Raw genomic sequence first — 18632 nt, 5'->3', positions numbered from 1 at the left:
GGTTTGGCACCTACGTTTCTAACGGACATAGGTAACCTGGAAATTGTTCATCTCCCAAACCCCTGCTTACACTTATCAAGGGTTTCAGAAAGTACAGTTGTGTACACCTACCATAAATGTAGATGTTCGAGTGTCTTCACTGTTGCAGTCATAACTGTAGGGTGCTCCTGCCGGCAGGCAGCCCGAGGTCGGCCAGAATCCCAAAGTCTGGGTCCGGCGTCGGCTGTATAAGCCAGTATCCTGACGCCAGGCAGCCTTTGGTACATAGCCCTCAGCCGACGCCATCTTCTCCAGCCTTTCTTGCCCTAGATGTCAGAAGACCCCAACAAATCAAAAATGAATCCAACAAGGAAACACAAACACACCACAAATAAGAGAAAAAGAGGGGATAGGAGGGAGGGAAACCCCGACTGCAACAGTGAAGACACTCGAACATCTACATTTATGGTAGGTGTACACAACTGTACTATGTTCTTCGTGTTTCACTGTTGCAGTCATAACTGTAGGGTGGAATCCCAAAGCAGTGTAGAGGGGGAGGAGGCTTTAGGGAGGAGGCTTTAGATAGAAGAAGGGGAGGCAAGAATACCCTGCAAGACAGCAGAGGCAAAGCCTGCCCTAGACTTAGAAAACAAAGGGAGATTGTAGTGCTTGGAAAAAGTATGCACAGAACTCCAAGTGGCAGCTTCCAAGATATCCTTGGTAGGGACTCCTCTGAGGAAAGCTGTAGAAGTAGCAGCTGCTCTAGTAGAATGACTTCTAATGGTCCCTGGAAACTGTTTCCCATGATGAGTGTAACAAAATCTGATTCCATAAGCAATCCATTTGGAAATAGTTTGTTTAGAAAATAGGTTTTCCAAGAGAACTGGAGGCAAAGGAAACAAACAATTGGTTAGACTTTCTGAAATCTTTAGTCTTGTCCAAGTAAAATCGTAACTGTCTGTGCACATCCAATGAATGCAAAATCCTTTCCCCTTTATTTTGAGGATTTGGAAAGAAAGTAGGTAGGTGAATTGTCTGATTTAAAGCCACTTTCGAAATCACCTTAGGCATGAAAGTAGGATTGGTCCTCAAGGATACTCTGTCCTGATGGAAAAATAAGGTATGGTTCCACAGCCATGAGAGCTTGCAACTCTGAGACCCTTCTGGCAGAGGTCAATGCTAACAAAAGAACAGTCTTCCAGGATAGAAACTTAATATCTGAAGATGCAGCAGGCTCAAACGGAGGCAAAGTAAGTTTTTCCAAAACATAATTAAGATCCCAGGCAGGGACAGGAGGGGTCCTTGGAGGCCACAAATTTTTAGCCCCTCTCAAGACCTGCTTCACCAAAGGATGTGAAAAAACAGGAGGATCAGAACTGTAATGCGCAGAGATAGCAGAAGCATGAATCTTAATGGAAGAAAAGGAAAGTCCTTTAGATAAAAGTTCCGAAAGGTAAAGCAAAATAGAGGAGAGATCAGGAACCTGAGGATCAGAGCCTCGGTCCTGCATCCAAATAGAAAACCTCTTCCATTTAGAGGCATAGGATTTCCTAGTGCTAGGCCGTCTAGCTTCCAAAAGAACATCCAAAACTTGTTTGGGAAGACTAGAGGAAATCAAATTCCTTTGAAGAGCCAAGCTGCCAGGCAAAGGGTCTTGAGATTGGAATGTAGTAACTGACCCTGATGCTGGGACAGGAGCGAAGGGTTCAGTGGGAGAATCCAAGGAGGCCCGAGAACAGGAGCTTTAAGGTTGGATACCAAAACTGTGAGGCCAATTTGGAGCAATCAAGATGAGGAACTTGGGCTTGTCCTGTTTTATCTTCAGTAGTACCCGAGGCAGAAGAGGAAGAGGAGGGAAGGCATATGCTGAAAGGCTTCTCCAGCTGAAGGACAGGGCATCCACTCTCCATGCTGTGTTGTGGAAGGAACTGGTGCAAAGCTGCCAGGCCAGGCAAAGGGTCTTGAGATTGGACAGTAACTGACCCTGATGCTGGGACAGAAGGAAGGGTTCAGTGGGAGAATCCAAGGAGGCCAGAACAGGAGCTTTAAGGTTGGATACCAAAACTGAGGCCAATTTGGAGCAATCAAGATGAGGAACTTGGGGGGCTTGTGTTTTATCTTCAGTAGTACGAGGCAGAAGAGGAAGAGAAGGGGAGGCATATGCTGAAAGGCTTCTCCAGCTGAAGGACAAGGCATCCACTTTCCAAGCTGTGTTGTGGAAGGACCTGGTGCAAAAGAGAGGCAGCTGATAGATTGAGATGGGATGCAAACAGATCTATGTCTGGGCGGCCCCATTTTTTGAGTTATCATTGCAAATACTTGTAGATCCAGTTTCCACTTGTGGGGATCCATGATGTTTCTGCTTAGGTCGTCTGCCAATGTGGTCTTTCTTCCTGGCAGGAATTGTGCTTGTAATTGAACTTGGTAAGTCAGTGCTGTGTTCCACAAGGTCATTGCTTGCCTGCATAGTGGGTAGGAGTGTGTACACCCTTGCTTGTTTATGTACCACATTACTGTGGTGTTGTCTGTACTTATTATAAGTTGTCCTGGATGCAAGAGGTCCTTGAAAGCTGTCAGGCATTCTGTACAGCTAGCATTTCTTTTTGATTGATGTGCAGATATCTTTGATCTGTAGTCCATTTTCTTTGAATGCACTGTCCTGCCATGTGTGCTCCCCAGGCATAGTCCGATGCATCTGTTGTCATACTTTGCCTGGCTGGGGGTAAGGTGAAAGGCTGACCCTTGTTGAGGTGACATGCCTGTGACTACCACAGAAACTCCTGTTGAAGGCAGGGAATGAGAGGTATCATTGTTTCCAAGCTGTGGCTGTGTTGAGTCCATACGCTTTTCAGGTACCATTGTAATTTCCTCTAATGCAGTTTTGCAAATGGAATTAGTAGTATGCAAGATGCCATGAATCCCAAGGCCTGCAGAATTTTTCTTGCAGGGAGCTGGGTCTTTGTTGCCATTATTTTGAAGTATTGAGTTAGTTGTAATTGCTTGTCTGGCGTGAGAAAAGCTATCTGGACCGTTGTATTCAAGCTGGCACCCAGGAATGTCATGTTTTGTGAGGGCACTAGTTTTGATTTCTTTTTGTTTACTGTGTACCCTAGGCAACTTAGAAGGTGTTTGACAAACGCCAGATGTTGTAAGGGAATGTCCTTGCTTTCTACTTGGATGAGGCAGTCGTCCAGGTATGGGTATATTTGAATTCTCTTTGTCTGCAGTATGCAATTACTGGTGCCAGGCATTTTGTGAAGACCCTGGGCGCAGTAGATAAGCCAAAGGGCATTGCAGAGAATTGGTAATGGGTTGAACCTGCAATGAAACGGAGGTATCTTCTGCAATTTTGTCTGATAGGGACATGCAGGTATGCCTCCTTGAGGTACAACATTACTAGCCAAGCCTTCTTGCCCAACATGGGAAGAAGCTGCTGTAGTGTTAGCATCTTGAATTTGGGTACTTGCAAGTAGGTGTTTAGAATTGAAAGGTCCAGAATGGGTCTCCATGCATTGTCCTTTCTAGGGACCAGAAAGAGTCTTGAGTAAACTGGGCCTTGCTCCTGTGTAGGCACCAGTTGAATGGCTCTCATGTCCATGAGAGCTGCAATTTGTTTTTGTGCCTCTGCCCATTGATTTTGTGGCAGGTTTGGCATTCCTGTTATCCTTGGCAAGGTGTGAAAATTGAATCTGTATCCTTGTGAGATAATGTCTAGGACCCATTTGTCCTTTGTGATGATGTGCCAGTTGTCTGCAAAAAATGCTAATTTTCCTCCCAAGGGAGCTGCCAAGAGAGTTTTGCTTGGCAGTTTGAGGGTTAAGTCATTGTGTTTGTCTTCTAGTAGTTTGGGGCCGGTCTTATCTTCCCTTCTGTGTTGCTGTGCCCCACTGGCGAGGTTTGTAAGGAGTTTGTGCTTGACCTCTGCCCCTTGAGCGTCTGTATTTACCCCTCTGTGGCCTGTCAGAAGCTGGAAAGGACCAATTTTTTGTTGGCCAATTTCTGCTGAAGCGAGGGAGTTGTACCTGTAAGAAATCCTTGACCGTATGCATAGACTTTGCCTTATCCTCCATTTTCTTTAAAACCTCTTCTGCTTTGGCACCAAATAAGACATCCTGCTGTAAAGGTGCATCTAGTAATTTTGCTTTAATGTGATCAGGCAGAGTTTGTTCCTTTAACCAAGCATGCCTACGTATGACAGACCCAGTAACAGCTGCTCTACAGGAAGCTTCCATGAAACAAATCCACATTGTAAAGTATGTTTGCCCACCTGTTCAGCTGCATGCAACAGATCCTGCATTTCCTTGAATTCAGACCGTTGAGAGTGTGCGCTCATCTTTTGTTTTAATTCAGACATTAGGAATTGCTGATATTTCAGCATGTGAAATTGACAATTTAATGCCCTTATAGCTAGAGTAGCTGAGGTGTAAACCTTCTTCCCCCACCTATCTAGTGCTCTAGAGTCCCTTTCAGACGGAACAGGATTTTTAGCCGTAGAAGCCTTAGCCCCTTTGGGTCCCTGGGAGATTGTTTCTGGGTCAGCAACAGGGCTTTTGCAAAGGAATTTGTGAGAGTCAGGCACTCTATAATATCTGTCTGGTTTGGCTGGAACAGGAGGCAGAGAATCTGGATTTAGACTAGATTCTAAGTAAACATCATCCACAATGTCTAAAACTGGAGGCATAGCAAGTGGTCTGTGCTGGGGAAGTAAAAGAAACTCTCAGAGCCTTTTCTTTGAGTTGGAGTAGTCCTGACCTTCCCAGTGAAAATGTTCCCTCATGGTATGTAAGGTTTCCCCAAAGGAGTAGTCTTCAGGGGAGATGCTGAGGGAATGGAGTCTTCAGCATCAGAATCTTCATAAGGGGAAAATGAGTAATCCTGTTCTTCAGAGGAGTCTGAGGAAATAGAAACCTGATCAGAGGAGGCATAATCCTCTTCTTGTCTTGGCCTTTTGTCGGGGTTGGGAGCCCTGATCAGAGTAATCAAATCTGCAGCCATCTTAAGCATTTGTTTCTTAGGCATGGGGCCTTGAACTGGAGACTGATGTACAGTCTTTTTAGGTTTTAAAGGAGTCTTAAGCTTAGCATAAGATTTTATGGTAAGAGTAGTCCGTCTAAAGACACCTTCTGTAACCGAAGGTGTTTCCACAGCACCGGCTTCTCCTTCTGTAATGTTGTCGGTAGGGCCTAAAGGAAATGGCTGCATCGGCCTAGTACTCTCTGACAGAGAATCCAAAGCGGTCTGGGGTTTCAATTCTGCGGGCGTCAGGGGCTGCGTAGGCGCCTCACTGAAAACCGGAGAACCGGCAACAGGCCCAGCCGAGGCCTCGGAGTCTGGCTTGGATCTAGGCTGCCTGCCCTTATCTTTGCGTTTTTTATGCACGCCGGTAGTCGGTTGCTCCAATGGCATAGTGTAATAAAATTTCCTACCGAAGTAGTGTCGAGCGAAATCAAAGTGTCGCTTTAAAGTTTGCTTATTGAACCTAGCACAAAACCGACAACCAGTGACGTCGTGGTCTGGGCCTAGGCAAGGTATACAATATGAATGAAAGTCTTTATGAGGTATTTGTTTCCCACAAGAAATGCAGTAGGTGTAAAAGTAAAAAAAGTCATGCACATTCAGAAGCCATATAGCTGAAACACTGATGATCTTAATGGGCCATTTGCATATATGCCATAGGCTTCTATTACAAATGTATCACAAAGTGAAATTCTACCTTGGCTAGTTTTTTTTTTTTTTTTTTTTTGTAGTTTTTACTAATTGTGTGACCTTTTTTCTCTCTGGTTTGGATGTTAGTTGAGATAATTTGCAGACACCTTAGTGGTTATGGACATCAGCTGGGTGTAAAGACCCTGTGATTCTAAAGCACAGGCAAACAGTCCACTTATGATGTGCTGATGAGGTCATAAGAATTCTGAAACATACATATCCACAGCTAATGAGGGTTGGCTGTATTGGCCTGAATGTATCCACAAAAACATAAAAAGAAAAAGTAAAAAGTCAAGGACATTCAGAAGCCATATAGCTGAAACACTTTATTCCTTAAGGGGTCATTTCCATATATCCCAATAGCCTCTTACAGGAGTTTTAAGGTATCACACAGTGAAAACTTTAGCTTGGCTAGAACCACTAAAACATGTAATGAGAAATAATTCTGCATCCAAAAAAATAATTATATACAAAAATGGTGAGGATGGAGGGTAAGTGTGACTACTACAGCAGTGAGTAATTTGAACACCTACTGTTACATGTAAGTGGAACTTACACAGCTGTACTATTTATTCATTTACTTTGACATTTGTTTACTGGGGTGGTCTGACTGGGTTTAGGAGCCCCTTTTCAGCTGAGGCCCAGGGAGAAAAGCTCCACATATAAGAGAAATACAATACAATGTTATATATACAAGCCGACATTGAGGGGATACAATCAGTAATAGTTATAAATTGTATACAATTTTACAACAAAAAAGCTTATAGTCCAACTAACATTCAATAGTCACATTAGTCACAATATATTCACATGAGACAAACAAAAAAAAACTTGTAGGACTGAATCTAATAAGAAACTACTAGAATTTGTTTGTGTCTTTCGGCTTTTCCCAGTTAGGGGTCCGCTAATGATTGGTAGTTGATTTTTACGTGCCGAGTTACCAGCCCTGACGCACAACCTTCAATGAAGGTACGCCCATTCACGCATATCTCCACACAGAAGACGCTCTAGCTGAGAATCGAATCGGACAGTGTCTTACTGTGTAATACAGACTAATCAGCTCATAGTTCAAAAATTCAGGACAGCTACGGAATACTACAAAAATAATTGTACAGTTGAAAAATGTTTGCGTATTAAGAGAGTCTGTGGCATTAACCTTTAGGGCTGTGGATGAGGTGAACAGGAAAGAGCAGAGATGGAAAGAATTGAGGGATGGTGAAATGATACTCCTTTTAGCTCTCCAAATACAGTTCCAGCAGAGATGGAAAGAATTGAGGGATGGTGAAATGATACTCCTTTTAGCTCTCCAAATACAGTTCCATTTTTTTGAGATTTGATTTGGAACTCTGTACCCCAGAATATTCTCACAACAGAAAACCCCACTTCATTCACAAATCTACTTAAAACACACGTAAATGACAACTGGACATGCTCCTGCACATCCCCAAGCTACTATGTTCAGCATGCTCATGGCTACAGAAGCCTTTATGTTAAATGGGTTGATTCTTCCCTAACCCAGTTCAAGTGCAACTTGGACAATTGGATGGGTAACCGGAAATTCATCCCTGGTTTGGCACCTATGTTTCTAATGGACATAGGTAACCTGTAAATTGTTCATCTCCCAAACCCCTGCTTACACTTATCAAGGGTATCAGAACTCGATCTGGGATGCATGGCCAGGCTTAAAAAGGCCCTTGGGGTTATTATCCTAGTAAACACATATGAACCCATAAAGCCTATGCAACCTAGGAGAAGGACAGATATATTTTCAGGAGACTTGTCTTAGCAAATCCTGCCCTAGAAATAGAAAAGGAATCCAGTTTGTAATGCCTTGTAAAGGTATGTACAAAGGACCATGCACCTGCCTCTACAAAACATCTAGAGTCCACCCTTTCCAATATGCCACTGAAGAAAACAAAGCTCTTACAGAATGAGCCTTTATACTGCTTGGAACAGGTTTACCATGCTGGGAATAACAAAAAGCAATAGTTGAGTACAACAATCTGGAAATGGTCTGTTTTGATACAGGTTGTCCTTTTTTGTCCCAACATAAGAAACAGATAACTGATGAGCTTTTCTATAGGATTTAGTTCTGTCAAGCTCATAACCAAGCTACCTACACACATCCAGAATATATAGAATCCTTTCTCCCTGGTCCCAAGGATTGGGTTAGAACACTCAGAAACTGATGACTTGATGCAAAGTAAACTGAAATATCCTTGGGCATGAATGGAGAATTTGTTCTTAATGTGACCCTATGTCTCTGGAAGACCAGATCGGGTTCATCCACATAGCTTGCAACTTTGATACTCTTCTTGCAGACATCAGACCAATCAGAACAGCTTTCCATGTAATGAAACTTAAGTTTGCTTCATGAGCAGGTTAAAATGGAGACATGGTTAACTTTCCTAGCACAAAGATCCCAGGAAGGAGTAACCGGTTTACAAGGTGGTGTCAGGTGTAAAACTCCTTTAAAAAGTTGTTTCGTTAAAATCATAGAAGAAAGCGGTGGGATGCATGGGCAGACATGCTGAAATGACTGCAAGATGTACTTTACAGGGAAGTAAAACAGGCCAGAGGATAGTAACTCACAAATGGATGGGAGGTTGGCCTAATGGTAAGTTCCTTGCCTTACAAACACAAGGTGCAGGGTTTGAGTCTTATATGGGGTAATTAGATGGGCTTAAAATGTCTCACAATAGCAGTTAGCCTACTACTAGCCTATGAATGCCGCGGTGGTACAGCAGTAGCATTGTTGCCTCACAGCAAGAGGTCCTCCTGTTCGATTCTCTGCTGGAGTGCCTTCTGTGGATGTTCCAATTGTTGGATATGCCTGGTTAGGTGCATACCAAAGGGGGCATTGAAAGTAGTGTCTGCATGTCCTCCCCGCAGTCGAGTGGCCTTCGAAAGACATGCGTGAATGGGCGTGCCTTCGCTGAAGGTTGGGCGTCAGGCTGGCAACTCAGCACCATAAAAAAAAAAATAAATGACTGCCAATCATTAGCGGATCGGAGTTCCGCTGTGGCGACCCCTAACCAGGAAAAGCCAAAAAGACGAACAACAACTACTACTACTAAACTATGAAGAAAAAGCTTCCCCTTACAATTGCCCATCTTATCCACACTACTTTCAATGCCCCCTTTGGTATGCACCTAACCAGGCATATCCAACAATTGGAACATCCACAGAAATTCCTCACTGTAAGTAAAATGTCCTGTACAGATCGCCTCAAGGCCCTATCCCTATATTCTGTCTCCTACAGGCTTCTGAAGGGAGATCTATGCCTGGCATACAGGGCTTTGTCAGGACCCACTCTGATGGACCTCCTGTGTACCCACAAAACAAACAGCACCAGAATTACCCATTCTAAAGACCTGAACCTTGCCTGTGATATAAATAGGACCTGCTGGCGAAATAGGTATGTATCCCAGAGACTACCTTGTCTGTGGAACAGGCTCCACATCCACATGAAACAGGGTTCCTCCCTAACCCAATTCAAGTGGAACTAGGACATCTGGATGGGAAACCAGAAATTCATCCCTGGTTTGGCACCTATGTCTCTGATGGACACAGGTAACCTGTAAATGATTTACCTCCCAGGCCCATGCTTACACTTATCAAGAGTATCAGAACTTGTCAGAGATTTGGGATGCATGGTTAGGCTTAAAGTCCTTGTGGTCGTTAGCCTAGTAAACATCTATGAATCTATATTTGAGCACCAGTAGTACATAATCCCTGACAAAAGCCCTGGTTATCGGCTAGGCACCAACTAGAAAATCTTTTCCACTTGCCATACAAGATTTCCTAGCAGCGGGTTTTCTTGCCTCCTTTAGCACCTGGTGCACATTCTCTGGAAAGAAGTGCCTAAAAGATATTAGAATGGAATCATCCAGGCACCCATTTGAAAATGTTTGAGATTAAGGTGCATCAAACTCCCCTTGACTTGTGTGAGTAGGTCCAATGTGTGAGGAAGCTTGTGGTAATCACCCTTGGCCATTTCCATAAGAAGGGAAAACCAAGTTGCCTGAGCCAAAAGAGGGTCAAAACTATGACCTTTGGGGAGTCTTGCTGAATCTTAAAAATTATCCGGGATATCAGTGGAAAGAGTAGAAATTCATAAAGAAACATTCCCAACCAAGGGAAAGAAAAGGCATCTTTTTACTACCCTTTAACATTTGAATATTCAGTTGCTTATTACAGTTAATTGCTGATTGATTTACTGTAAAAAAAGGAGGTGACTTCATTACATCAACTAGTTCTGAAGAAGTCCCAGAGTGTTACACAAGGGATGAAAGTGCTAAACTTTTGTAAAGGAATAAAGACTTTGTAACGTGGTACACTGTGTGGAGCTTATGGTGTTGTTTATGCCAACTGGGCACTACTTGCTTTAATTCATGTTTTTTTGCTCTAGTGCTCACTACAAACGGTGTTTGCTACATCTTTTTACTAGACTTGTTTGCAAGAAGTCCTGGAGCAGAATGTTTTCAGCGGACTGTTCTGAAGGGAGGCAGACAGATCTACTTGAGGTACTCCCCCACCTGGATCAGTTCCTGGACTGGTCCTACTCAGCTTATCTGACACTATGTTTTGCTTCTTGGAGGATTAAGGAGTGATGAAGAGCTACCTTTCAAGCCTTCATAGCCAGCCCTGCACACAGGTTAAGACCTGGTGCCCCTTGTTTGTTTATGTATCACATCCCCGTGGTGTTTGCTGCAATCACCTGGAGAGATCCTGGGGACCATATATGATGAAAGTTTAAGGCATGGATCACAGCCCACATATCCTTAACACTGATGTGCTTTAGTTTATCTGAGGAGTTTCACAGGTCTACCTTTCAGCCTATAGAAACTACCCTCCAAACAAAATTTGAGCCATTGGTAGTTACAGATTGCCTTGGAGGTAAGGGAGTAAATGGATTTGCATGCACTTGTTGTCTTCACCAATGCATTTTTTTTTACAAAGCCCAGTACTAGACACTGAAATTTCAGATGATGCAAATATCGAGTTCAAGTGTTTTTTTTTAGACACCACTGAATCTCTCTCATGTGCAACCTGGCAAGAGGAATCATGTGAACCATACTGGCCAAGAACCCCAGGATCCTGAGATGATCTCTGGCTGAAATATGACATTGATTTGAGAGGTTCAGGAACATTTCCAGATAAAAGTCCACATTCTCCTATGCCAAAAAAGCCTTTGCTACAAGGTGTCTACAAGACGGCCTAGAAAATTAATCCTATGTGATGGAGTCAAGGAGGATTTCTGAACATTTATCTGGAACCTCAAACTGGTGAGAAGAGAAGAAACCCACTATAATGACTCTTGAGATCTGGGAAAAAATAATTTGCAAAGATAACTTAAGTTATTTACATAAGGAACAAGCGAGTACCATTCAGTCAGCAAATTGCTATGATTGGAACTAGACACTTTATAAATATCCATGGAGCTGTAATTAACATAAAGATAATGAAGATAACTGATAATGTGACCCAGACAAAGAAAATCTGACAAATACCTTGAAGTCTTTGGCTAGGAGAATGTGATGTCATGCATCTTTTAGCTTTAACATCAACATAAATCTTCCTTGGGGAATGAGAGGTAACAGATTCTGAAGGGACAATGTCTTGAATTTTGGAACCTTACATAAAGATTTGGAAATTAAAGATCTAGAACTAGTCTCCAAGAAGACTCTTTCTTTGGTACCAGAATCATTCTGGAGTAGTAGTCTTTGCCCCTTTGATTTAATGGACAGAATCTGTTACTTCTATGATAAGTAAGTACTGAAGAACCTGAGTAAAAAATTCTACCGGGTTATGAACATGGGAAGAAACTTCCCTAACAGGAGGTGTTTGTATCCAGTGCCAAATGTATCCCTTCTGGTCCACTTTTAACATCCAAGATTCTGAAACAATCTGATGCTAAAGGTGAATGTACATAGCCAAATTCTAAGACAGATTATAACAGGCAGGGGCAGAAGTGGAGGGGATGGGGAAAGAGTGTTAGTATAGTCATTCTGAAGTATGAGACGGTCTCTTTTTTGGAAAATATCCTTGCTTCTTATTGTTCTCTTTCTGCCATCTCTTTTTGTTTCCTGTTTGGCTGGGAAAAGGCAGGAAATTGTTTGGTTTCTTTTTTCTTTGATGGAAAACAGGATTTGGGAAATTTCTAAGTGTGTGGGGGAGGGGGTTGAACATTTTTGGAAGCTCCCTGTATTAATTTCCCTCTCTCATCAAATTGTTCGATGACCTGAGCAGCAGATGGGCCAAACAAAACATCCTTATCTAAAGCTGAATTAAACTGTCAGACTTCATCTCATCAAAAAACATTTGATTATGTACCCAGGCATCTCTCCTTAATACTGTTACAGTAGCAGTGACCCTAGACACAGCATCTGCACAATCATACACACTCCTTAAGGCATGTTCTGATACATGAGATTTGATGCACTGCATGATAACTATAAGAATCAGAGGAGGTTAGAAAAGATTGGCAAGAGAGACTGGATAAGCAATTCACAATCAAACGCTGGCAGGACATACATATGGCTCTCAAATAAGCTACAAAGTCTAGAAGATTTAGGATTTTTGCTTGAAAGTGTTTGCAGAGGTATTTGTATACCCCAAGCAGACTCCAAATAATTATTCCTCATGTAGACTGTAAATGTTGGTGTGAGGAAGAAAGAGGTAACTAGGAACATATGTTTTGGGAGTGCAATGAGTTGGCAGACTTTAAAAATTTCCTACACAGTACTCTGTCAAAATTATTTGGTGAGTAAATAGGAACTCAAGGAAATTATTTATTTATTTATTTATTTTTATTGATCTGGGATACAGGATCCAAATTGCATAGACATAATAAGCCCTTAAGTTTAATTTTGTTGGCTGCCAAAAAAGCAATTACTAGAAAATGGATATCAAAATCTAAACCAACTGTATTCGAAGTAGTGAATATTGTAACAAAGAGAAAAAAATTGAAGTGGCAGCTTCAGAAAGGGCAGGAGCAAATTACATACAAAAATGGATATTGTGGGAACAATACATGCAGAATAATGTTTTGGAGGAGAAATTAGGTTTAAGGGAAGCAGGAATTGATAAATGTATGCAATGTTGGATTGATAATTGCACAACACTATATGTACTGTATAATGTTTGTTAACTCATTCAAGCCTATAGCACTTTTTGCATACTTCCAGTTAATACCTATCCAGACTTTTCTTGGTTCAGATTTCTTTAACCAAGTGATTTATCAGCTTATAATAGGCAGGATTCAAAAAAGGCAAGGAAATATTAACATTGTTAACCTCGGATGTCCCACAGTAGAAAAGCCTCGATTATCTTATGCTTTTAAGTTGATTTCTTTTCCAGAAAATGCTCTGGAATGCAACTGTATGTGTAGATTTTAACAGGTGCAACATTCCACACTACACAGGTGTTAATGAGTTAATATGTTTTTTTTTTTGTTTGTATAAATGTATGTTTGCCTATGACTTAAGTGATAATTCAATAAAAGTGATAAAAAATAAAGACTTGTATATAGCTACAGGGCCAGATCTGAGGTGAGAAAAGAAATGCTTGTCAGTTTGAGAAACTTTGTAAAAGTATCTGCCTTTTTGGAACTGAAGGCTGGGAATCAGGATTGTTACAGGCAGCATTAAATACATCTTCCAAGGCTAGCCACAACTGGGGGGTATGGAAGCAGAATGAAGCATATCTACTTGAAACTTATATCTCCTCAGATCAAGGGGAAATCCATTTGTTCCCACACAACACCTCATTCATCTTGGCTATTGTCAGAGAAAATGAAAATTCCTCCAAAGAAGGTTATGATGACCCACTTACATCTGAATCAGAGATCTGTGAGTAGGAATCTGCAAGAGAAAAGGCCCTGTCCCTGTCTATGTCAGAATCCTCTGACATGTCTTCCTCAGGAATGTCTCTGCTGACATCCTTTTCAGGTAAGGATGAGCACCAGGATTAATAGCCTATAACAATTTCCTAGTCAAGGTAAGAAAATCATCTTTTCTAATAAACATGTCTTCAGGTGAACAATGTTTAACCTTTTGTTTTTTCTTTACAGGTATAGCTGAAGACAAACTCAGAGAAGGTACTTCTGCCCCATCAAAAGGCCTCTTTTCCTGGCTACATCAAGTATCTCGCAGAGTGTCTCCTTGACCCAGGATGTTTTTTCTACGCCCAGATCAAATGATGGAACAGCTTAAGAAGACAGGGATGATCCCAGTCCAAGGAACTGAAAGGACTATACCGGAGGAAGCCAGAGAGATAAGTGAGAGGTCTGAAGAATGACTAACGACTACTGCAGATTCACCCATTATTAGTTGAGGCACTGGCTGACAGGAATTTAATGTGCTGCTTATGCATTACTAAGATCTGGTACAATTGCATGAACTCTGCTTCATTAGAACTGCAAACAATCTGGAGAAGAAAGCCTTCCTCCACTTGGAAATGGAAAGCGGCTTTGCTGCTTTCTTTCGGATAAAGTTGTGCATTTATTATATAGCCATTTGCAAACAATACTTTAGATTAATTTGTAAAGGACCAGCAACTAGGGCAAAATGGAATTATTTTGCACAACCCGCTGTCATAACATCCTTCCAATCTGTCTGCAAAGTAATTCCTCCCAAGATGGACATAATAGGGAATTGTTCTCCTTCAGTGGTGGGAAAAGAAATGTTTCACAAACTCATTTGTTTCTTAAGGAAGCTAAGCTTTTTTAGACTGAAGTTTTGTTTTTTTATCTAGGCTGCTTCTCCTGCTTTTGAAGGAAAATCTTCTTGGTACCATTACAGTTGCACAGAACTGCTGGCAGGAGTTAGGAAAAAAAATTATCTTTTCAAGCTCACTAAGCATACTGCACTGTTTGAAAGAGGTCTTTAATTGCTTGTGCAAATGTTATATGAATGCTTGTACTAAAACATTTGTATTTTGCACCCCTGAATGTATACCCTGGGCTGAACCTGAAAATGGACCACTTAGGACAACGCTCGATCTCAGTTGATGAACGAATGAACGAATAAGATACAATACAAACTCTTCTGTCACTTTTTCCCTTTCATTCTGAGTCATTATGGGTCTTAAGCTTAGCTGCTTCAGAGCTTCTATCTTCTTGCAAAGGAGATTTACATAAGTAAATAGGTCCTCCATCTCAGACTAGTTTTACCTCATTATAATTTTTAAGTATTTCTCTCTTGATAGGCCTTCAGCATCCTTTAGCTAGTGTTACCCTCAAAGTGAGGTAGACAGTCAAGTCAGCCACCTCAAGGTGGGTTGTAGGTTTAGGGAAAGCACTTCAACTGCAGGTGTTAATGATGGCTTTCAATGGACTTTCAGTGGCATACCAGAAGAAGTGGCAGCAGTGGAGGCATGAGAAAAGGCGTGGACAGATGGTGAGATCAGCCCTCTCCTGCAGTCCCTTTGGTTTGACAGACAGGAACGGCTGCAGAAAGGCTGAATGACAGGGGCTCAAGCAAACTCCCTTCCTGCATCCAAGATGGCTCCATCTGGTTGGCTCTCACCTGAGTTGGTAACTGTTACAGACAGGGAACAAATGGGCCGTGACTGAGTTGCAGAGTGTTGATGGTTAGGAGACAGGGAAGCATAAAGCATGCAGGAAAAATTTTACTCTTCCAGACTATAAAAGGTGGTAAAAGTGTCAGCTAGTTCTTTAAGGCCACAGCCGACTCACAGAACTAATAGCTGGCAAGTGGCAAGCATTGAATGTACATGAACCAACATCAGTTTTATATTACCAGGTATGATATCACCATCAGGTGGCGTGTTATTCTCTCAAGAATGAACATTCGTGCTAAAAACATGTAAACAATGCTGGGAAAAAAAACTTGGATTGATGAAGGTATGTTAATGGATTGCTGCAATACTCTCTGGAATAATCAAAAACACAGCAACAGCAAAATTATAGCAGCAACACACCAAACAGCCAATGCCTTTCTCTGGAATAATGCCTGACCTGAAAGACACTATATACATATATACCTTAGAAAATCTAGATAGAAGACTTACTTCTGCATGTAAGAGTCATTCTCTTATTTCTGTTATGAAATAACACAACAAAGACCATACACACTCAACATTTAGGCATATTAATGTTCTTCAGGAGGCAAGTAAACTACATTCCCTCCTGCATATGTGATTCACTGCAAACACAAGATTCTACTTACAGAACTCTAACATGACCTATTCTGTATCAGCTACTGGTTGCTTACATTATACCTTAGTACTATGACTCACCTGTGCAAAGTGAATATTTTCTGTCTGTGTGGATTATTCTTGAAGTTTTGTGCTACTAAAACAGCAAGGTCTCGAAGCAAGTTCAGGTTTCCCTTCATTAAATAAAAGAAAAAAATAGATATTTAAAAAGCTTTTTTTTTTTTGCTACAGAGAGGACCCATACATGCTTATTATAACAACACTGACTAAATAAGCTGCATCTGGCAACAAAACCTGTTGGGATGTGTGGTATCCGTCAAAATCCTAGAGGTTAAAGACAGACTAATGACGGGCATAAAAAAGTACATTCCTTGTTAAAAGCAGTTATTTATCTCTCATTTCTGAAATGCCCTCTTTTTGCATATCCAAGTGAGGTATGAACAATTCTTCAGCAGAATCACTTCATTCAGTCATGTTAGTGGTTATGCCACAATATGTAGCCTTTTGCATACAGTGAGTCCATGTTTATGATCATAAAAATAATAAAAAATAACAGATATGTTCTTATTTCATTACTTGATCTATATGAAAACTGTACTCGACGAGTCCTTGGTTGGGTTTATGCTCTCCACCAGTCACTTGTTGTTGTGCCTTTCGGCTTTTCCCGGTTAGGGGTCACCACAGCGGAACTCTGGTCTGCTAATGATTGGCAGTAGATTTTTACATGCCGAGTTGCCAGCCCTGACGCACAACTTCAACGAAGGTATGCCCATTTATGCATGTCTCCATACAGAAGACGCTCTAGCTGAGAATCGAACAGGATAACATCTTACTGTGAGGCGACAATGCTACCACAGAACCACCACTCACTGTTCACAAAATATTGGAACTTCTACCATCAGGAACATCTACATAGGCATACCTATGCACACTATGATGTCATAAGCATGTGTGCAACCCAAGTCCACTAGTTCATCCCATGCCTGTAGCAAACATTTTCCTGCAAATCAGAGAGTAATGAAGATTTAACACTTTAAATGTCTGTACAAATAACATACCAGTAAATACTTGCCTGGCATACAAGGAAATCCAACAACCAAGTACAGTGAAACAGGAACATGTGATATCCATCCACATGGGGGGGAGAGATGGTATTCCCATCAAGAAGGGGCATCAATGTTAGTTGTAACAAACTGCATTCTTACAGTACCTGTCAATCTAAAACAGGATTCTCCTTAATGAATCTCTGCTTGGACAGAATTCCAAGTAGTGACAACCAAGGTGAAAAGAGTTAAAAGGACTGTACAAAGAGTGCTCTGGATTGCAGTACTGATCTTAACCCCCCCCCCCCCAACACACACATACACACACACACACAATCGCCAAGACAATAATGCAAAGTCAAAGTGTGCATCAAAGACCAGCTAGCCACAGCACAAATGTGTGTAATGGAGACATTCTTTTAAAATGCACTGAAGGCTAAACTTTCACTCCCATGTGCAAAGTAGACAAACAAATGTCACACCTCCTAAAATCGTCTACCCATTTCTGGTAACACCTGAGCTATCAGTGAGCATCCAAGTACAAGGACTTTTCTCTAACACAATTTCTGCCCTTGCAAAGAATACCGAAAATACTGACAGAAAAGCAGACTCAGAGACAATTATGAAACCAGCTTGTGAAATAAAATGCGGGTCCAATCTAGGGGACACTAAGCCTTTGTGAAAGACCAAATACGGTTCCTTACACATAAGCATCTGAATATCTAAGATTCTATGCACAGAGGTTATGATAACCATAAACACATTTTTCAAGAAATTAACTTCAAAGACACCAAAAAACAGACTCAGATGGCAGTAAGGCAAGCCTGTCTAACTTTCAAATCTGATGGAGGATTCTCTACAAGACAAAGATGCAATACTCCTTCACGGAACTCCTAGAACAGCTAATGTTGGCCCACAATTTTGACCTCCATGTGGTAAAAATATTCATAGATAGCCAACACAAGTACATTGCCCATGGAATAACTGTGGCTCAAGTCATACTCAAGCTAAGCCTGCAAATAGTTCTGCCTGAAAAGTGCTCTACCCCAGTAAACAAAATCAATCAATAAATAAATAAATGCAGGTGCCTGAGGCAAATCAAGACTGTTTGCAAGCCAGAAGACTTATGGTAGAGGTACAGCTACAGACAATTAAGAACTACTTCCACTGGAGAGACAGGCTTGCTCAATGAAAGGAAACCCTGTCATTTTCTGTCACCTTCAGCAGAAGAAATGAAGGGTCTATATCAGGAGTCTATCTTTCAGGTACAGCTGATTTTTGTCTCCGCTAAGAAGAACGTCCTTGGTTTGGTCTAGAAGAATCTTCTGTCAGCTAGACTTGACAGAAGTGAATTCTGATCTTTCCTTCCAGACCACTGTGATAAGGCAGAGAATCAGCAGGAATAGTGGGAAGGCATAAAGGAATCTCCCACTCCATGACAGAATGTTTACCACTACCTTCACCTTATACATCAAGAAGTGGTAAAAGAAGGGCGTTCCACATTATCCTACATGGCAAAAAGTCAATCTCCAGGGTGTCCCATTTCCAGAACATTCTGAATAGAGCAACAATACTGAGAATTCTCCAGCTCACTCAGTTTCTAGCAAGACATGAACTGCAGAGAGTGATGACCCTTGTCTACAGTTCACTGCCAGATGAGCACAGTATTTTTGCATGAAACACAATCTTGTGCCCCCTCACTCATTTAGTTAATGCAACATG

General features: G+C 41.6%; 1 protein-coding gene across 3 annotated transcripts in view; it reads right to left on the bottom strand.

Annotated features, from left to right (window-relative positions):
• Positions 1-18632, bottom strand: part of LOC122787768 (alanyl-tRNA editing protein Aarsd1-like) — a 658622-nt gene that overhangs the window by 148132 nt on the left and 491858 nt on the right. For all 3 annotated transcript variants that reach the window (XM_044054668.1, XM_044054667.1, XM_044054666.1), the window contains one exon: positions 15949-16040. In XM_044054668.1, coding sequence (XP_043910603.1) covers positions 15949-16040 — 92 coding nt within the window. The remainder of the gene's footprint in view (positions 1-15948; positions 16041-18632) is intronic.

Source organism: Protopterus annectens, chromosome 13.part0 (genome assembly GCF_019279795.1).
Source record: "Protopterus annectens isolate FY-2018-M chromosome 13.part0, PAN1.0, whole genome shotgun sequence".
NCBI classification, from domain to species: domain Eukaryota; kingdom Metazoa; phylum Chordata; order Ceratodontiformes; family Protopteridae; genus Protopterus; species Protopterus annectens.
The sequence above is the reverse complement of the archived record's forward strand: the minus strand, read 5'-3'. Positions and strand labels throughout refer to the sequence as shown.